We start from the raw sequence: 22,677 nt of genomic DNA, 5'->3' as shown, positions 1-22,677 counted from the left end.
TCGTGTTGGGCTCGTGTTCGGCTCGGTTCGACTCGACTCGATTTTGTTCGATAAAAGCTCGTGTTCGGCTCGTTCGTTAACGAGCTCGAGCTCGAACACAGGTTTTTGTTCGTTAAGAAAGCTCGGCTCGACTCGTCAGAAAAAAAATTAAAGCTCGGCTCGGTTCGATCAAAACTCGGCTCGGTTCGTGAACAGCTCTAGTATAAATCACACTACCCTTCACATGTCACACTGCCTCTGCTCCTCTTGCATATACAAAAATTAAATGGCTTCTTCTTCAACTATTTTCATTAATGTCATTCTCATTTGTAGCCTCCTCTTTATCTCTTCACCCGTAGCCCAAACTTCAACTCGCCCTAAAAGTCTCATTCTTGCCATCTCTAAATAACCGAAATCAAACAAAGAACCCCTCTTGTGCCTGTTAAACTAGCTATTGATCTTGGTGCTCAGTTCCTCTGGGTTGACTGCGAGAAAATCTACAACTCCTCATCCATTCCTACCTTCCAGCCCGGTGCAACTCGGCTCCATGCTCACTTGTCAAGGCCACTACTTGCACGAGCGATAAAACATGCGTCCTGTTACCTGAAAACACCATTGCTCCCATTGCCACTAGTGGACTCGTGAGCTCCGATGCGCTCTCCGTCCACCCTGCTCTAACTGGTCCTGTCACTATACCACATTTCCTCTTTGTTTGTAGTGCTACATTACTGTTAGACAAACTTTCTTAGTGGTGTCACTGGCATTGGCTGGCCTTGGAAGGACAAAAGTATCAGTGCCTTCACAATTCTTTCTGCATTTAGCTTAAAAATGAAGTTTGGCGTGTGCTTGAGTTCAACTTCATCCACGGGCAACATATTTTTTGGAGAGTTTGATTCTTCCACTGCACCGCTTACATACACCCCACTTCTTACCAATCCAGTAAGCACTGCTGCAGTTTACTCCTAAGGTGATGCTTCCTCGGAGTACTTCATCGAAGTTAAATCTGTAAAAATCAACCAAAAGGTTGTGCATATTAATCCAACATTGTTGTCAATCAACAGCACTACGGGTCATGGCGGAACCAAGATCAGCAACGTGGATAAGTACACTGTTTTAGAAACTTTAATCTAAAAAGCCGTATGACATGCATTTATACAAGCATTGAACGTGACTAGAGTTCCATCCGTGCCACCATTTGGGGAGTGTTTTAGCACCAAGAAGATTGGCACCGCGTATACCTGTTATCAATCTTGTACGATAAAGACATTATTATATAAATATATTGAATATATAACCACTTCACAAGAACATTTCTAATTTTTAAATCACATAAGCATATGAGAATTAACAATTAAATTAGGAGAAGGGTTTGAGAAAACAAACAGAGATTGGATTTAATCTCGAGTCCAAAAAACTGTCTCCTTAAAGCAGTTTCGCCCCGCACCATTCGTGTTTAGCGACCTACTTCCCAGGATAAAACGAGATACTAGTATAATCGATAGATCGAATATACTCTCAGCGAACTTGAACTGAGCCCGAGAACTATCACCGGAATATTGGAAAAATTTAAGACTAAAGAGACCGAGAATGAAAGAGATGACTCATATTTCCTCGACTTAATAAAACTGGTGCCCTAAGACTCTATTTATAAGGAGAGGCTTGAAAGGACTTGATTTTCTTTTCGATGTGGTACATGGTATTTATAAGAAAAACTAAGGAATAGGTTTGTACTACTCTCGATGTGGTACAAAACCACTTTTCATATTAAAAGGTAAAACTTTGGAACATCAGTTCTCCTTCACCTTTTACTCATTTTGAGCGTGTAAATATGCGTTGAAATCCCCTCGAAGAAGAGAATACGTTCCAATAAATACACACCACTAACACATAATGTGTCTCACTCATATAGAGTCTCAAAATGATTCACAACTTAGTCTAAAATACTAAGTTTGTCCAACAATCCCCCACAAATGAGATTGATGGTCCAGTAGCATGCACCACATAGACAGACAGACGCGGAGCTTGACTTGGTGATAGTTTCGACGGTCAGATATAGCATACGATAGGTAGAGAATGCTCCTTGAACCTTTGCTCGACTAAGTATATCGACTTTACTGGTAGACAGTATGACGCGATGTCCTTGAACTGTTCGACCGTTTGTGTAAACGATGACATACTCATCACTATATCTTTCCTGACTCATTCAGTTCTCATGATTATGTCCATTTTGGCCCTGGAACATTGTCCTGGTTCTGCAAGAGTTTCTAAAGAATTGTGCCTCGCAATTCTCCTTTGAAGAGGCCATACTTCTCTCTTACATAGGTGATCTTTATCTTATAGAGTAACCCGCGTTTACTCAACCGAATATTATGTATTCAAACTTGAAATCCTTATATTCGTCAAAGATCATTAAAAGCATAAAGCTTAACCTCGTACCTTACGGGTCTCACTGTTTCATCATCATAGAAATAGGCCAGGGGTTACCCCACAGTGATTTGGTCATCATGATTTAGTTGTCCCATTGAACCAAGTTCTTGGGATCTCCAGTCAGCAAGGTTGGGTGTCCACCATCACGCCGTTAAGTAATAGGCAAGGCTCATTCCTCTCGATGATTTGACAACTATCTCTCGGTCTAACTAGATCCCTTGTCTTAAACAGATTCGCTCAGTTTAGCCATCTGGTTAGTGGATCCAAACATTATCATTTGACTTTACATAGTCAATCATGATAATTCTCATTGAGAATAGTTGTTTAATGGTATTATGTCCTCATCATAGATGTGAGACATACCATTTCATACACAATAATGTGATCTCCCAATTTGCATATTGATTACACGATATATGCATATTGAAGACACATTTTCCTTGTCATTTAGGAATATCCTTACAAAGTGGCTACTCAGCCTTTTAACTGCATTTATTTTATACACCAGACTCGTATTCCATCATGAATCGAGCTAAGTTTAGGATTTCCATGACACGGCTGCTAAGTGTGAAATGTATTCTGGAATGACTTTTAAGTTCTTAAAGTCAAATATCTAATTTACATACTATATTCACATAGTACAATTAGATATCTTTCGTATTGCAGTCCAAGCTCACGAGCACATATCATACACCTTAAATCTCATTGCAATCACTTCCAAGTGACCAATTTCCATTGTACTCGTGCATCTACCCAGTTTACCAACTGTGTAGCCTATGTCTAATTTTGTAGAATTTTAAAAAGTACAACATACTTGCAATCCTTCTTGAGAGATCCTTGTTCATCTATGCTTGGATAAATATAAATCCATTCTAGCTATGGCAACTTTAGCTTGGTTGACCTCTTCAAAATTCACATCACCAACATGTGACATGTATCATCTAAGACTTTTAAAGTCACGAAGATTGTAATCTTCAAATCAAAACTTTTCAATCTCATCAAGATTTTCAGAGATGATCCTCTTGTCATTACTTCTCGTAATGATCAGATCACTCACATGCAATCAATTATGACTTACATATCATGTGTAAATAACACATGCACACTTGTCAATTCTCTGATTTTGAATCAGTTTGACATCTCATATTGACATATTTCACATTTATGAAATAACTTTACTAGTTATTACTTAAAGCTTCACTTGTTATTGATATTACCAGCTTTTAGCTTCCCAAAAACCAGCAATTTCAGTATGCATCATTACCGAGTTTAAGCGTCCTTAAACTGACAATCCTTATTCACATAACAACCAATTTTGAGCGTCCTCAAAATGGCAACCATGTCATTTATTTGAAGCCATTGCTTATCATAGCAATATCAAATTTAATATGCCATTATTTCGTGTCAATGTTGTTTCACTCAACATGATCACCGAAAATACAGATTTTCTACTCTCGCTTTATCTAGAGCAACCCTCAGGTTCACGTAAATCGATATTTCTTCAAATATCTATTTAGAAAGACCGTCCCAATGTTCATTGATGCACTTTTAAATTTCAAAATACGATAATTCACTACTAGAAATATGGGATCAGACATCGGTTCAGAACCGATATTAAAAAAAATCTGAACCGATGTTTTCGCGTGTGATGTTAAATGTCATCAGCCTTTGACATCGGTTAACAGCCGATGTCTATTACAGTGCTATACATCGGTTTTAAGATTAAATGTGATGTCTTTGCACCAAATTTCAGCTTATATTACAGTATTTTTAGGTGAATATGAGTATATTGTGAGGTATTTATCCATTAAAATATGAAACCTACAAGCTCTAAAATCAATTTATTAAAATTCTTTCGAACAAACCGATGTGAAATGCTAGATCAGACATCGGTTAGATAAGTTGTCCGATGTGAAATGTTTGATCAGACATCGGTTAAATTAGCCCCCCGATGTGAAATGATGGATAAGACATGGGTGTTCTTTAGGAAACCGATGTTAAATCTTTTTGTTTAACATCAGCCAATTTCATATTTTACATGATGTCTTTTGTAAATTTTTTACATCGGTTTACATTTACCATTGTGATGTTAATGGGGTGTAAATTACATGCCATCTTGGTCCTGTTTTACAGCCACATGAACCAATTGCATTTACACAACCAAAAAAATAGCAAACAATGCAACATCCAACCAAAAACATCCAACAAAAATATAAAACTACATTGATACCAAATTTCTTAACATACAATATTCCAACAACCAATTCAGACATACATTCCAAGTCTAAAATAAACATCCCAACCAATAAAAATAAAATAAATAGTTATCGAGACTCTTTTAACTAAGAACTTGTCAAGAGTTTATACATGACCAAAAAAAATTAAAGTAACTTGTGCTTCCATGTTTGGTGGCTGATAAAGATGAAAGAGTTCCAAGAAATCCACCAATTGGTGTACGTGCAACACTAACAATACAAACATCTGCACAGCTAAGAAAATATGTTAAGTGAAGTAATGATTTTAAAATCTGAAGAATCAATCAGTTAAATGGGAATATTTAAATGAAGTTTAAATCACATTTAATATTTAAATAAAGTTTAAATCACATTTTCACTCCCAATATACATAACAGCTAGCAGTGTTGCTAATGCGTATCATTTTCATGTCTTGAAATGCTTATTGGTCTTTTTTTAGAATCAAAATTTAACGATGAACTGATACAAGCCATTAGCAAGAAATTTCTAGTAAAAATAGTTATCTCAAATTAAGTTCCTTCACAGACTGATCATTTTGACCTTATTTGAGTTCTTTTTCTTTTCTATAACAAGTGATGCACAAGTGCAAATTCATCTATACCACCCTGGAGTAGCATTATTACTCGTAATCTCATATAATTTTATACCATTAAAGGAAATTGTGTTCCAGATATGATCTCTTATAATTTACGTTGTTTCTCATTTTTACAACTAGAACAGCAACCCCAATTTCAAAACAATAACCTTGATAAATTAATATTTTTTCTTGCTCCCGACATAATAAAGATTAGAGACAATGTAGGCATAATAGAGACCAGACACAATGTAGTTTCAATCTTGATCAAATCCTACTACCATTAATTTATAGAGGTTTAACTGTACATTGGTTCAATTTATTCTTTTACGACTTCTTGAAAACCTCATCCATCAATATTTTTAAACAAGCTAATCACATACATGAAATTGTCAAGACACAAAGAAAAAACAAATAAAAATAATATCAATGCGGAAACTAAACACATAGAGAAGTAAAATAAAATCACCTCTAGGTTTGATGGTATCAACACCAACCATATTCTAGATCAAATTTACCTGTATTATCAACAAAACCATATAAGAATCACAAATTCGGAATGTCATCCTAAAACTAAAAAAGTTACTAAATTAAATAACAAAAACAGTAAAACTAGCACAGGCGGACAAATATTGTTCTCACAAAGTAAAGATTAGAACTTTCATTACATATTTCTTCTGTGATATTTCAAAAACGACTAAAACAGCATTATAAACTGTCAACTGGAGAAGAAAAACAAATGCTCAGGCATTATATTTGGAATGGATGCAAAAAAAATGTATCGTATAAACTTCTTAGTAACTCACTTGTCAATTATCACAAATATTCCGCAAAGTATGAATATAACTGTGACAAGTAACCATCCGCTCACAACAAATCTGCAACAATAACATAGCTCGGCAAGATTATTAAAAGCACACAGCAATACAGTCGATTTCTTTATGAAGGAAAACTGTAACTAAATGAGCATATGAAGTAATTACATGTGAATTGCATGTCGATGACCAAGAAGCGATAGTACTGCAAAATAAACAACAAACCAAATCAATAAGCTAGCAAGAACATGGCAAAAGCGAGGAACAATAATAATAATAATAATAATAATAATAATAATAATAATAATAATATTAGTTCATGGATTATATGATACATACGCAGACCCAGAATAGATACAAGAAGCATCACAGCAGCAACAGGTATCAACACTGATCGCCTACAACATACACAATTAGGATGGGATTTTAATGCATATTTCGATTTAATGAAAGCTAGTACAAAGGTGAACAAGGTCGTACACGGCATCGAAGACTCTTTTTATTTTTCGTGCATTTTCATTTGTTTTCTCCCCGAGTGTTTCTGATGCTATATTCAGAGTGTTCAATTTGTCGATGTCATATTTCACATTGGAAGGAAGGACTATCTGGGCTACATTTACTTCTTTTTTTCAATTTAGAGGGTTAATTAATTCATAACTACACCCCCTAAATTGGAATTTGACATGTATTTTTATATATACCTAAAACTACATGGAACCTGAAAAGGACAAACACCGAGTGGCCAAAAGCAGATAGATAGTTCATACCACAGAAGAGAACAGAGGACCTTCCAAGTTCCTGCATTCCTTGGCATATTTAGAAATAAGTCATGTAAATATCACAGTGTACTCATTCTCGGATAAGGTACATGTCCACAGTGATACCTATGAGTCAATGTCCCAGTCTACTCTAACTGGTGAACCACCGCAAAGCTTCATCCAAGCTTGCCAGGACTTTCTTTAACACGCTAAATCAGCATGACTATAAATTTGACCAAAGAAGAGAAGTTCATGATTAATATATTGAAGGAAGAAAGAGTTTGACTTCCTCACACATACTAGCAAATAGTAACCCAAGTATGATAGCAAAAAATAAGCTTGTATTAATGTCTAAATCTAAAAAATAAGCTTATAGGTCTAAACATATAAGATCTATCAAATAACAAAAAATTAAATCTAAAGTTTGTATTAATGTCTTGTTGACCCTTTAAAACAAAAAATAAGCTTTCATAATCATGTGTTTCTTTCTAACAAAACATCATCAACAAACCTGGGACACAGATTAAGATGTTTAACTATAAGCTCAAATTAAGTATGCTCTCCTCCTTCAACAAGCGCATTCGAGTATTCCGGATACTTGGCTAGTACATACTGTTCAACATAATTTATTTCTGTAGGTGTGATAGTCCCTGACCATCTCAGATCAAGACCATGAAGTGTTGATATTGCTTCTGCTACTATATGAGCCGGAATCACCACACGAGCTTTCTGTTTTCACAAGTTCATATGATAGATCAACATCTAATATAGATGAACCATTGCATAGAACTGAAAAAAATACAAAATTTTAAATTAACCTTAAAAACCATACTACTCGGCCTGCCATTTTCAGTTGGCGACTTGGGCTTCTAACTAAACAGGGCTCTGCTCAGATCAACATCCATACTTGCCTGATAAGTTCATCATAAAATGTCAGAAATTTATCATTACAGAACATAATGAAACCTTGTTATGTAAATTTATTCTCGAAAAACTTTATACTCCTAATATAACAGTAGAAGTGCAAAGTCTACTGACCTTTGATCTCGTATGTATGATAACTTGTTCTTCAGTGTTTCTCCCCATCTTAAGATTGTGATGTAAAAACTAAATTTTATGCACGTCAACAGAACATAACCTAAGAGTGAGATCTTCATAAAACAACAAAACTAAATTATGTTTTAGGATGCCTTAGCTCACCTAGAAAATTCACAGTACATAATAATAATAATATGAACCTGAAGACTCACAGTATATAAAACAAACATAAAGTCAATTACATCACAGTACATAATAACCAGTCTAACAACTAGTAATATGAATCTGAAGCCTCACAAGCCACTCACGATGACCCTGAAGCCCTTTCTTATTAAGAACCTTAACCGCAACCGGAAGAGATTTCAAACCAACTCTGAGATTCTAATCAATATTTCCCTTGTAAACAGTACCAAAACCGTCTTGTCCAAGTATATAATCCGACCGAAAACTCCCAAAAAAATCCCAAAAATCCGAACATAAAACCCCCAAAAAATGTTTCTTATATACATGCACAAAAGAGGGAGATAGAAGAATATACCTCAAAGTTCCAAAACTCCAAACGGTGAACCTCCATATGCTCCAAAACCTCAAATTTATGAACCTTCGGATGCTCCAAAGCTTCTACTAGTTTATAATCTTACTGGTTTGAAGCTCAATTTGAAGCTCCAAAGTTTGAATTTAGATTGGGGCTGAAATTAGGGTTTAGGAGAAAAAAGAGAAAGAGATGATAGATGAGTGGGAGTTTCAGGGTAAGAGAAAAAGAGGGGAGAGATGAGAGAGAGAGATGAGTGATGAAAGAAAGATAAGAGATGAGAGATGAGAGACGAGAGAGACGAGAGAGACGGGGGTCGCGGGAGAGACGATGGAAGCCGGTGAGGTATATTTTAGAAAAGGGGGGATAAGAATAAAGTGAAAATTTTGTCAAAATTAAAGGGGGAAACTACTGAAAAACCGGGGGAAAAAAGACAAGTGAAATTTATTTATTTTTAAAATGGTCATAGACAACGGTTAATAAAATTAGCCGATGTCAAAGTTAAAAGAATATATTTGGCCTTTTTAATTTTTGAATATAGACAACAGCTACTATGTGAAACCGATGTCAGCATTTATATTAAACATCGCTTATTTCTAAACCGATGTTAAACAGACTTTTAACATCGGGTGCATTACATGCCGATGTCTAAACACCGATGTCGTATCTAATATTTCTAGTAGTGATTTTAGTATCATCTTAATGAACCTTATTCTCAAAACTCGAGAATCTTTCATAGATTATATAAGGTCATCACTTTTGACTGTAATATTTTATTATCAGTTTGACCTTATACTTCCTTCAGACCCACATATATTTTCCCAATTTGAAAATTCATTTGGGTCCTAATGCTTCTATCTCGTAAGAAGATCTATATATTTTTTAAACAAGATTCTGTTAAACAGAACCACTCTCTCTATTTCTTAACATCATTTCCCCCACAAAGGACATAGAGAGAACATGCACAATCCATTTTCTAGTACACGTGCTAGAAAATCTTGATTTATTGACTCTTAGTAATAGTCAAATTTTCTCTTGATATATTCACTTATCAAGGAATTATACTAGAAGCGCATTGCTTCTATTAAATTTACGAGTTCACCTTCAAGCAAATTATCAATCTTTTGCTCTCTGCAGGTTCATCCTCACATTCATCCAATAACTCGTAAGTTCATTTAGATGACTTTTAATTACAGATCTACTAGGATCTACTAGCTTATCGCATAAGCATTCCTAAACTCTGTAATAGTATTCTTACGAATCTCAAAAATTAGATTCATATATCGGATATTATTTGACTCAACCATTGTCTATGTATCCATCCAAAATATCTCAATTGATTTTGGATCTCATGCTACCAACAGAGGTATTGGTATCAAGTTTTGAGATACCCCCACATTTCAATTATTTTCAAGAATGTTTCATTACATTCCACTATTCATAGAGAATTAAATAATTTTCTATTCTAGATACCCCCACAATTTTAATATTTTATAGAATGTCAGAAAACATTCCAAAACTAATAGGAAATTTAATTATTTCCTTCGGTGGTATCATGTTTAAGGACGATTAGCCCTTCGTAACTAATATCCTCAAATTCAGTGATAGTCTGAGCTGATCACAATCATTTTGCATCTCTCTCAGAGCGCAACTCAAGCCTGCATCTACTCTATTTATTTAATGCGAGTAAGGTGCAACGACCTCATGAATATTCACGTTGCAAACAGAATTTGCCCGGTGATTATTCATCATCAAAATTATTCACTACCATCTTAATTATCTGTATTAAGTTGGATTTACCCTTGAGTTTATAGAGCACACATCTCTCTATTTAGCTTCAATATTGACTCGACTACGAGTACGAGTGACAAATGTTTTACTATCAAACCAGACAGTAAACACGTATCGTGTCACTACCTCTCATCTGAGCAGGTTTTACGTCATTCATTAAAACCTATAAGATTTTAATATCATGTTTAAAGAACTTCCCGTGGTTCTTATCATTAAAAATTCAATTACCGAATTTCTCTAAAATATTTACATGGTTCACACGAACCTACATTTCTGGCTCACCTACTGGTACAACCAGAAAAGACCCAAGGAAGAACATAAATCTTCAATAAACCCACGTTCAGTGATCCTTGATCAACTGATGCGTTAGGGTTAACAACTTTTCGAATTCTCTCCGAAGTTCAGCATAAATACTGATATTAATATTCGTCGTATTAAGTATCACATGGATCACTATAATAGGCTCGTGTGTCACTGCCGCAGCAGACCGACACCAACACGTGAAATTACTATTTAACTGGAGGAAAAATCCAACCAGAAAAATGTAATTTATGTGCCCCCATAACATGTACTCTAGGCCCATTAGGTTTTTAATGTGGAGAATCCTGAGCAATTATAAATCTGGTTCACTTCAGCTGCACAACTCGTCACATTGTTTAACAACAAACATATTACTGCATTCTATCAAGTGCAGCACAAGTGAAAATACTAGAACAAATTTTTCCAGTCAAACTAATGTTAACTAACGAGACACGTTACATAATAAAGCAACTTATGCCTCCTTTAATAGCTTTCCAAAGCCTCCATATAAACTAAAAGCATTTTGTTAACATATAAATCTATTAAAATAAGATGTTTAGAACTACATACTTTGCATCACGTTTATTGTCACCAACCTATGCTTGTAATCTATTTTCTCCAATTAAATAGATACGCGGTAAGGCCTCTATTTATCCAGTATTACAAGTTTGTGATACAACTCCATTATTAAAGATTAAACAATAATAATTGATGTCTTATTATCACTCAACAATGATTAAAATTAATCACCAAATAATCAAGTTCCATCATGAAGGGTCACATTTATGTAGCCATATCATTTAATTGCATAGCAATATCATTTTATGAACTTGCAAACACGTATGTAAACTATAACATATACGATTCTTGTATCAGAATACTAATAATTCCGAAACCAATTCAGAATTAAGAAACTCTAGCTCATATATATTATCAATCACCATGTTAATTAAACAAAACATAATAAGCTATCCATTAATAGCGAAAACATGGACAAATTATAAATTTGGGTTTAATCTACCAATTTATAATGATCAACCCGAGAGAGATGTCACCAAATATGTCCACTTGATTATAAGTTGATCATAAATCAATAACCATTAAAGCATCAATAGCCTTATAAGAAACCAATTATCCAACAACTTTGTGCTTACTTTTGCCTCGTACCTGTTATGCTTAAACAAAGCACCACTTAAAATTAAATTTATATTAATTTCAAGCACATGGCAACAAGTGATCAAAGAAATTAACGCAATTAATTTAATTTAATTAATGAGGCAAATAATGGTCACTCATATACCCATAAATAAATCCAATTTAAACAATCAAATTGATTTTTGCATCTACTCATAAGAAAGTATGAAAATTGAAGAAAACTGCTTTAAGATTGTTATCAATCTTGTACGATAAAGACATTATTATATAAATATATTGAATATATAACCATTTCACAAGAACATTGGTAATTCTTAAATCACATAAGCATATGAGAATTAACAATTAAATTAGGAGAAGGGTTTAAGAAAACAAACAGAGATTGTATTTAATCTCGAGTCCAGAAAACTGTCTCCTTAAAGTATTTCGCCCCGCACCATCCGTGTTTAGCGACCTGCTTCCCAGGATAAAACGAGATACTAGTATAATCGATAGATCGAATATACTCTCAGCGAACTTGAACTGAGACCGAGAACTATCACCGGAATATTGGAAAAATTTAAGACTAAAGAGACCGAGAATGAAAGAGATGACTCTTATTTCCTCGACTTAATAAAACTGGTGCCCTAAGACTCTATTTATTTATAAGGAGAGGTTTGAAAGGACTTTATTTTCTTTTCGATGTGGTACATGGTATTTATAAGAAAAACTAAGGAATAGGTTTGTACTACTCTCGATGTGGTACAAAACCACTTTTCATATTAAAAGGTAAAACTTGGGAACATCAGTTCTCATTCACCTTTTACTCAATTTGAGCGTGTAAATATGCGTTGGAATCCCCTCGAAGAGGAGAATACGTTCCAATAAATACACACCACTAACACATAATATGTCTCACTCATATAGAGTCTCAAAATGATTCACAACTTAGTCTAAAATACTAAGTTTGTCCAACAATACCTGGTCCAGCTGTGCCAACAATTGATCTAGTGTTACAGAGCAAGGACATTTACTGGAGGATATATGGTGGAAACTCGATGGTTCAGGTAAACAAAAATGTTGTGTGTTTAGGATTTGTGGATGGAGGACTAAATTCTAGAACTTCGATAGTGATGGAAGGGCAATAAGTTGAGGAGAACTTGTTGGAGATTGATTTTGCAGCTTCTAAGTTGGGATTTAGCCCACTTGCGTACCGTAAATAGAACTGTGCCAACTTCAAATTTGCTTCCATTTTAAGTTACTTTTAAAGTGACACTAGAGCTCATTCCGCTTCTGATCATAAATTGTGTAAAATTTACGGATTCATACTATAAAGTGTCATCATATTGTTTCTGATATTGGGGTTCACTCTGAAATAGACTAAATTTAATTTTGTTTGGTCATACTCTTAAAAGCATGTCCCAATTAATATGGTGTACTGCTCGAGTTTAAGATTATCGATTAGCACCATTTCTAGGCTGCATAACAAGACGCTGCTAAACATAACAATGTTGAGCAATACATAAACGCTAGATTACTTAAAGAGCGGACTTAATATAAGGCAAACTGTCTTCTGCAACCAATTTAAAATCATTTTGTAACATGCTATCAACTTCTCTCACAAATCTTTTCATGACAAAACTCGGCAAGCATATAGGCACCAGGATTCCATTTTCACCCTTCTTGTTCTTAAAAGGTACGTAAAAACTCGCCATTCCCGGGAGAAGGCCGGTGTAAACAGCTTTACCCCAGCCTAAATCCACGTCTCCAAATCCAGTTCGTGTCACATTCGACACTACAAATGTATTATGCATCATAAAATGAGGTCGATTTTTTATAACCATTAGATCTGCTACTGACCTCATGTACTCTTCCGTAACATCTGTCTTGGCTTTTTTGATAAGTTTTACTGCAAGTTCAATTGAGTTATGAGATGTTATGTTCTTAGCTTTTGTGATGGCTACCGGAAAAGCGAATGTGTTTCCATAGTAACCGTTTGGCAGAGGAGGATCAAATGCTGCACGTGCATTGACAAGACAAATTACGCGCACATCCTCCTCTGGATCAACTTGAAGGGCAAGAGTGCGACATCGCCAGAGACTAGCAGTGAGAACTTCAAATGTTGAACAATTAGTGAGATTATATGGAAGAAATTGTCGCAGTACACGAATTTCATTAGGGCCAAAGAAAAAGTAACGATGTTCAAGGTTTGGCGGAATCATTGTGCTCTCGTTACTAATCTCCTCATCATATTCGCGGTGTGCATAGGTGACTCGAAGAGAATCTCTGGCATCGAGTAGCTCTCTATGCCATACTGGTGGCATAGACGGGGCATATGCACCTCTAGCTATCTCGCTTAAAGCAGTCATGAATTGTACGATTCCTGCCACATCACACATTGTGTGGTTCATCCGCAAACCAAGAGCGAATCCTCCGCATTTGAAACGACTCACCTGCTTACATCCACACAAATTGTTAATTAAAAAGAAGATATGTCACCTCCCTATTTTCACCTTTTTCTTTATTTTCCGCAGTAGAAACTAGAAACTAGCGAGAAATTTATTTTTAACCAAGTAGAGACTTTTTTTCTTCCCCGTATGTTCTCTTCAATTGTTCTTAATACATTCTTACATCAGTCTTAGCACCTCCTTAAATCACCCTCGAGCTCTCACCACTCTTTATACTCCCTCTGTTTTTTTATTATATTACGTTTGATTTTTGTGCACACACTTTTAAGTGCTTTGACTGTATAGTTAGAATAATAATTTTTAATTTTTTTTTGGATAAAAATATATAACTAAAAATTTAATTTAAAAAAATAAAATTTCAAAAATATTATTTTATCTATCCGATAAAAAATTTAAAATTGTGTACAAGAAAGTCAAACGATATATAAAAGAAAACAGAGGAATTATATAAAGAGCCTTCTTTTGCTCCTATCATATTTTCCTTATACTCCTATCATATATTCCTTATAATTAATAAAATCGCTATCTTTCTCTCTCCACTATAAAAAGTGAACTACGACACTTTTTGGCTGCTCAAATTTACTAAACAGGCATTGAGCATTCATAGCTTGTTTGGCCATCATAAAATGAGTTAATAGTCTCTTAATGTTACTAGCTATTAACCCGTGCAATGCAGAGAAATGTAAAAATCAATTCACATTAACTTACTTATAAAAAAATAATATTAAGGTAATGTTCATGCTTGTCCCTTCACTTAATATACTACCTCTGTAATGATTACTTTATCTCTAACCACAAAACCACATTAACTATAGTTTTTAGTAAATTTTAAGTTAATCAAACGCTTACCTGCATGAGTATTAGAGGACAATCAAGAATCCCACTAGAACCGGGAACATCAAAAAGCAGCTCATCAGAACAAGGAAACGGAGGCATAACCGGACTGCCAAACTGCTCAATTCTAACATCCGCATCAGCCTCAACAAACATAACTCCTTCGCCAGTACACTCAACCATAAGTTTTCGACTAGCTCCTTCTCGTAATCTACCAGCAAATGGATAATAAAACACAAGTGTTTTAGCTAATGCCACCCTAATCACATTCACCGGATCAACATTCTTTCTCATCATCAACTCGTTTCTCGTATAAAATTGTATCATGGGGAGCTGGAATCGAAGACTCTGTTGATCATCGATATCTGATAGAAGTTTGTACTCGCGAGGAGTAGGCTTTTCCGGAGTTATCAACTCCGGAGACCTCCTTTTCACCTTGTAACTCAAAGGTGTTGACATGCCTAATAACATCCAATATATTTTAGTGTACTTAAGAAAATATTAGAGGCAGTTGGCTTAGTTATAGTGTCTTACTTGGTGAATGTCTTAAGGCTTTTATAGCATGATTCAGTGATAAATGATAATGTGGTCCTCAATGATATTACCGATCACTAACATTACATACTGATCCACACACAATCTTGCTAATAATTCTTGTATATAATGTACAAACAGGGTAATTTTATCGTCCTAATATGCTTGTTTTGATTTGATTTCTCTGCGATTGATACAGCTTTTTTATGCATTTCGAAGAACAAACATGGATTTTGAGATTAAAATAGACACTTTTATATCTAACTTGGTACAAACCAATTTAATATTAACGTTTTCTCCATCTGTTACAATGATAAAACAGATATATGAAAACAAGAGGCTGGGTGATGTTCGATATAAACCGAAATACGCAGAGCTATAACATGATACCTTGTTTTACTAGTTTCTTGAACTCATCATCTTTGTGTATTATGTTTTTGATATTATGTTTTTAATTTACTATTAGGTGTCCTTGTTAATGTTAGTGTATGTTCATATAGACTAATTGTTTATACACCTTACGTGATTCCAATAAGTACAGTATTATTGAGTACGAGTGATAGATAAGATTCTTATAATTAATTACATGTTCGATATATGTTCAGTTAGGGTCATGCTCCAATGAAAACCACACTATTGTGAGATACAAAAATTAATCATATCCACTCATTTCAATTCATCATAATCATTTCTCACCATTGATTTAATATTTAATATTTTAATATTTCATCATCTTCTATCTAATTCAACCACTCATCAACCATCATGACCTCCAGCAACCACCATTTCCGGACACCACCAACTTCGGCGACCAACAGAAATTCACCACCAACAGAAATTCACCACCAGCAGACATAAAATCACCTCCGTCAAACCAAAAATTACCATCGGAAAGCGAAAAATCACCATGAGAAAATGAAAAATCACCGCCGGCAATCAACCATTTTTGCCCAGCAGATTCGATCATGGTGACCAAATTCGATTATTGTACCAACATAATCACTTAAACATCTTCATTAATCACCACTATCAGTACACAACCACCACTAATAACCACCATAACCAACAAATATTCACAACAGCTTAAACTCTCATGTTTTCTGGTGACTTCACACCACTGATTTCTCAACCACCGGCCAGTCTAAACAACTGATTAAAGCTCCCAATGACGTCAACGAACAAAAACTTACCTCAAGCAATCAATCTTTGTTCATGCTTGTTAGGTAATGAATACAACACAGAGGGGGGGTGGATGTGTTTTAGACAATTCTAGTGACTTTTTATTTTTCTTAAGCTTGGTGAACAAACCAGATAAGAAATGTAACTTGTAAAGATAATATGGTTTGAATGAAATAATAAGACATGCACATGAACACACTATCTTTCAAAACTTCACTTAATTTTATATTAAAATCAAGTATGTGTTTTGCTACAAATTTCTGAGTTCTTGTTATGTTAAGAACCCAGCTTCTCTCTTGAGAGTTACAAGAAATTTCAGATCTATTTGTTACAACTAAATTAAAGCATCCAGTGTTTACGTTATAGAATAGTAAACACCGGTTATTCACAGCATACAATAGTATATACTAAACCCTATTTTTGGATATTTAAATCTTTCTATTTCTGGCTTATTGTATCTTGCTAATCTTGCATGCTTGTGACTTTACTTTGCCGGTTATTCTTGGCCTTTAATCTTGTACTCTTCAAGCTGCATTTTGTAGACTTGTCAATCCAACTGATTGGATTGTTTGTTGATTGATAATCTTGCATATTGAATTGTTCTGCACTTTGTACATTGAGTTTTACCTCGAGATCTCCAGTTTGGTATATAGAGAACTTGACATCTTGATAAGTATAATGGCTTATCGAGATCTCTTATTACTCTATAGTTGTTTTGACTTGTAGAGGTGTCTGAGTTCTCTATAAGAGAATTTACCTTGTCGAGATTTCTCATCTTCATGTCTTTATTTTGGCTTATCGATATCTCTGAGTTCTCTAGTGGCAAATAGACTTATCGATATCTCATAGATCTCTAGTGATATCTTGAATTGTATATATCTCAGAGATCTCTAGTGATATTTTGACTTGTCGATATCTCAGAGATCTCTAGTAATATTTTGACTTATCGATATCTCTAAAGTTCTCTAGTGAATAAATGACTTGTCGATATCTCCAATCTTCATGTCTTCAATTTGGCTTGTTGATATCTCTGAGTTCTCTAGTTGCTTTACTGACTTCTCTATAAGTCATTCTGGAGTTCTCGAATGACTTCTCTATAACACTTAATCTGTGACTTGGAGAGATCTTGACTTAGAACATTTTTCTCAAAACAGATTTATTCAACTCCAAGCTTCTTCATAATTCTTCTGAGGCATGATCTTCTTGATCTTCTTCCAGAGAGAATTCTTAGGCTTGATACTGTTTACAGAAAAAGACTCCAGTCTGCCTTTGAACATTTTTACAGACTTAAGTGATATAATACAAAATGCAAACTTAGATTACAATATAACTTACACAGGGTTGTCAATTTGACTTAGTCTTGTTATAGTACAGGCATGTCTTGCACAACAATCTCCCCTAATTTGTGAGAAGATTGCTTAACACAAATTCATGCCTGTTAACAAGACTAACCCCAAGCTACAATAGAAAATTAGACTAATACATAAAAATTGATATAATTACAACATTTATACATTAGGTGATTTATAGAGTTTAAATAGTTACATGCATCAGACAAAGACTGTTTTTGCTTCTATTTCTTCTCCAATGAGGTCTTTTAAGTAAACAAGAATTTCAAGTTCCTCTATGATTTGTGTCCCTCTTAGAGCTTTCGCAAGTATAAGTCTTTCTGGCTTTGGATAACCATCTAGCAAATCAATCCTAAATCTTGTGAATTTGCCAGCTTTGATATTTAAAAATTTTCCATCCTTAGAAATTCTGCTCATTCCTTTTGCCTTGATTTCTTCTAATCTTTTAATATATAATTCAATCTCCTCATCATACTTCCTCTTCCTCTCCTCATATTCAGCTTCATTATTTGCTCTTCTTTCCTCCCTTATAATCAATCATTCAGCCAAAACAGATCTCTGTGCTCTTGTAGTAGTATCCTTATCCTTTAGTAAACTTATCACTCTCTTGATTTCTGTGGGAGAGAAGGAGTCCATTAAGTTACAGCCAAGAAATGTGAAAGACCCATCCTCATAATAAATTCTTACTTCCCTTAGTGTTACAACCCAAACTCTGACTATTTCCTCAGCTAGTTGTTGAAAGTAGTCTTCATCTGAGCTATACCAGTTTAGAGGTAGAAAATCACTTTGCCTGAAATAGTTCCAGATGGCCCTCTCAGTAACTTGTACTTTTTCAGTATGTATGGCTTTCTTAGATTTCCTCCCAACATACTTGTAGTGAATTTTGAGTGATGTCTTGACAAAAAGTAGGTTTGTAATTTTCTTTAGAAATGTTTGGCTTGAGGTGATTGGTATTTTTAGAAAGGTGTTGTCAGTCTCTTTGTATAGGAATTTAGGCTTTGAGGTAGGATGAGGTTCAGTATATGAGTTTATTGGCTTTGAAGTTTGATCTTGAGTTTGGATTTTTAGGGTTTGTTGGTGTGGTCCTGAGCCATATTCTTTTTTCTTCCTTCTTCTCTCATCCCCTTCTTGTAAGTGAAGAAATTGTTATTTATAGAAGCCCTAAGAGCCTTGAGTAATTCATAAAATTCCCTGCTCAGACTAGGTCCCTCAGCTGTTCTGATAAGCCTCTCCATTCCAATATCAACTTCTTGAGATTTGCTCTTGTCAGCAGCTTGGACAGTTGGAGTAGATAATCTTAGCCTAGCCTCTATCTCCCCCTTAGTCTTTTTGGCAGGCATGATAAGAGGAGTAGGAATTTCAGGCTCACAGCTTCAGGAAGTGCAGGAAATGGGATATTGAGTTTACCCATGATGGCTCCCAAAGAAATAGAATTTTGCATTTGTAAATGCTTGTGGGAGTCCACCAATGCTTGAATATTAGCCTGTTGACTCTTCACCAGTGTAGTGAGAGCATGCACTTGAGCTGTGAGCTGGTCATTTGAAGAATGTAAGGTGGAGATTTGTTGTTGAAGAGACTGGATGTGGAGGTTTGTAGATGTTGAGATAGGTGGTTGAGAGATTGTAGACCTTGAAGAGCCAAAAGTTGCTTCCACAGCCTGTTTAATACCATCCATAAGCAATGTAGAAGGCTCATATCTGGTCTGGTGAAGCTGGTCCAGCTTGATCTTTATGTCGTTTGAATTGATGATATGTTGTTGGACCACTTCATGAAGAGCAATGAAGGATTGTCTCAGATTCTTGACATCTATTTCCACAGAAGTTAGATCAAGCCTTGCCATTTGATCAGCAAAATGTTTAAATTTAGAGGTGATCTTGACTTGAGATGGTATGATCTCATTCATTTTCTCCTTCACCAGCTTCCTTATCTTTTCTTCATGACCAATCATCTTTAGTTCCAAAGCTTTATCAAAGACGTGAAAAGCTTTGAACTGAGCTTTGTAAACTTCTGTGACTGTCTCATAAACATCCTGTGGAGTCAAGGTCTTGGCATTGCTTCCAAGAATAGTGACATATTCATCCCTAAACCTAGCCAAGACTTGATCCATCTCCAAAACAAAGTCCTTGGATAACCATGCATCTACATTCCCATCTTGTTCTGCATCATTTACAATTTTCTCATTTAATTTTTCAACTTCTTCATTGTATGTTAGCAGAATGGCTTGATAATCCTGATTGCTCATATCAGAAGTAAGTAGATGCTATGAGATGTTCGCTAATCCAGAAATATGCTCAACAAGAAGATCATCCATAGATGTAGGTTGAGAGTCAGTTGATTACAACCATTGTGAGAGGAGGTGTGGTTGTTGAGGTTGTGAGGTTGAGGGTTGGAGTGTAGGGCCAGAACCACCTATGACAGGATTCACAGTTTGACTCACAGATTTCTCTGTGTTTATGACATGGTGTTATTCCTCACCAGTTGTGGGAGCCTCTATTTGAATTGGAAGGGATTTGACCGTGCTACTGTCATTTACAACAACCTCAAACCCTTGTGTGTCTTGCACCACACTGTCACTTGAATGTGCTATTCTTGCCTCCTCTATGACAGGATTATTGGTAATTGTACTCCTAGCATAACTGTTAATGTAATTTCTTCTAGGGTTTTGAGGGGAGTTGTTCCTGGAACAGGAACCTCCAATTAAATTGGAGAGAATTTAGATAGATCCCCCTCAGGATTACTACCCTCAAACTTAATAGTTTGTGAAGACTGATTTACACATGAAGGTGCATTTGTGATCTCCATGGGGTCTTCAGTAAAAACTGATGAATCCCCCATGTTTGTGTTGGTGTCATCAAGGTCTACCCCAGCATGTAGCCTCTCACCAACTAATTATGGTTTCTGAGTGGTGAGCAAGGTTTCTTGAACCAAGTCACTTGATTAGGGCAACACTTGAGGATTTGATTAAAGTGTTTCATTATAGGAAGAAGAAATATTATATATAAGATTTTGAAGCTCAGGATTGAGTGTTGGCAGCTCCCCCTGAATGAATGAGGGAGCTTCAAGGGATGTGCTCTCCTTGTGTGTGTCATCCTTATTTCTCCTACCATACACTTGTACTTGTTCAAGTGTTGGTTGTGTAGACTCTTTATAAGATGCATTGGAGAGAACACTCTTTTGAATAGAAATACCCTGTTGAGAGGATGTCTCTAGTATCTGTTTTGTCCCCATTTGTACAACTACGTCCTTTTGGGAGGATACAGAGGTGGTTTGTATGGTTAACTCAGGTTTCTTAGCCTTCTTTGTTTTTCTGACCAAGGGTGACTCAGTTAGTGTTTGTTCATCACTACTCTCTCTTATGATTGGTAAAGGTGCCTATTTTCTCTTCTTTTTACTCACTTCACCCTTTTGGGAGGATGAGGTGGTTGGTTTCCTAGCTGTTTTAGGTATAGAAGAAAGGGTCTCAGCATTGGAAGGTCCTTGTTGGTGTTCCTGTGTTTTGTACTTCCACAGGTTCATGGACCATTTAGATTGAGCATTAGTCCTCATGTCAGACATAGGGTAAGGGTAAGTCATAAACCTCTCCATCATGAATGGAGTGATTTTGAGACTTACAGGTACCTTGTTCATTGTAGCAATTGATCCAAATAGAATTTTGGACACTTTCTTATAATTGCCTATTTGTGATCTATCTACACCATTTATCAAATGTATGTCATTCACTTTATAGTTCAAAGCAGACATAATGAATCTAAGAAGAAAATTTTCCTTACCTCTTGACTCCAATGGCATTGTTAGTCTGGTGCTCAGCTCCTCCAGTATGTAGTGTCCTACATTAATCTGTTTGTTGTGAGCCATTGAGTAGACCAGCTTTTGGACAACACTAGAGATGTTGTCAAACCCTGACTTCCTGCAAGTGAAAGCCCTTATCACTGAATCAAAAAGAAAGGACCATTCTCTCCTCAAGTTCTTCTTGTTCATGCTTGACAGGTTGATCTTCTCAGAATAGTTGATGAAGTCCATGAATTTATAAAGTTCATCCTGAGTTGGAGCCTCCACCAGTTTGTCAGTATTCCTAGTGCCATATTGACATCATCTTCAATTATTTCCACCCGTTTCCCCTTGATTATGCATTTTATTACAATTGATACAACCTGGTTCTCATGCATAATTGTCCCTAACACATCCCAGTAAAGCACAGGATTAGCAGTAAGAGCTCCTACAAAGTAAGTTTCAGACAAGAACTTGACAAAACTTTTGAAAGTTTCAGGAGCTTGGTTTGCATCTAAGAATGCAAGGAAATTAGTCTTATTTGGGATGAAGGGTGCAATATTGTTTGCTGCCATTATTATGAGTATGAAGTTTAGTGGGTAAGAAAAATTAGTAAGAGAAATCTTGAAACGAGAGAGAAATCGGTTTTGGACTGAAAAAGCTAGGTCACTTAGAGTTCTCGAAGGCGTAAGTATATATGTATTGAGATGTCTGGGTATTTATAGTAAAAGCAGATGATTTGTCAAGAACTCAAAAATAGACGTTTGGAATTAGTCTATCGAGAAGTCACTTTGAAATGTGAAAAACATATCGATAAGTCATTTTATTTATTCTTGTAGAGAACTAAAAATAATCTTATCGAGATGTCAAATAAATACTCAGTTTGTCCAAAATGGACTGAATTTGATTCCAATTTTTATTTGAATAAATCAAAGTAAAATC

General features: G+C 35.4%; 1 protein-coding gene, 1 long non-coding RNA gene and 1 pseudogene across 2 annotated transcripts; 1 reads left to right on the top strand and 2 right to left on the bottom strand.

The window, feature by feature from the left end:
• The first annotated feature begins 265 nt into the window (after positions 1-265).
• LOC141680385 (putative aspartic proteinase GIP2) lies at positions 266-12,826 on the top strand (annotated as a pseudogene).
• On the bottom strand, positions 5,991-6,608 carry LOC141676758 (uncharacterized). Its single transcript, XR_012557125.1, has 4 exons — positions 6,531-6,608; positions 6,390-6,448; positions 6,219-6,255; positions 5,991-6,113 (listed from the first exon to the last, which is right to left on the bottom strand). It is a non-coding gene; the product is annotated as an uncharacterized LOC141676758 (long non-coding RNA).
• Positions 12,827-13,141: 315 nt separating the features above from the next.
• Positions 13,142-22,310, bottom strand: LOC141680384 (benzyl alcohol O-benzoyltransferase-like). Its single transcript, XM_074486627.1, has 4 exons — positions 22,119-22,310; positions 19,466-20,197; positions 14,921-15,394; positions 13,142-14,056 (listed from the first exon to the last, which is right to left on the bottom strand). The coding sequence occupies exons 1-4, from the start codon at positions 22,308-22,310 to the stop codon at positions 13,142-13,144; spliced, it is 2,313 nt and encodes a 770-aa protein (XP_074342728.1).
• Positions 22,311-22,677: the final 367 nt, after the last annotated feature.

This window comes from Apium graveolens, chromosome 8 (assembly GCF_009905375.1).
Source record: "Apium graveolens cultivar Ventura chromosome 8, ASM990537v1, whole genome shotgun sequence".
NCBI lineage: Eukaryota > Viridiplantae > Streptophyta > Magnoliopsida > Apiales > Apiaceae > Apium > Apium graveolens.
The sequence above is the reverse complement of the archived record's forward strand: the minus strand, read 5'-3'. Positions and strand labels throughout refer to the sequence as shown.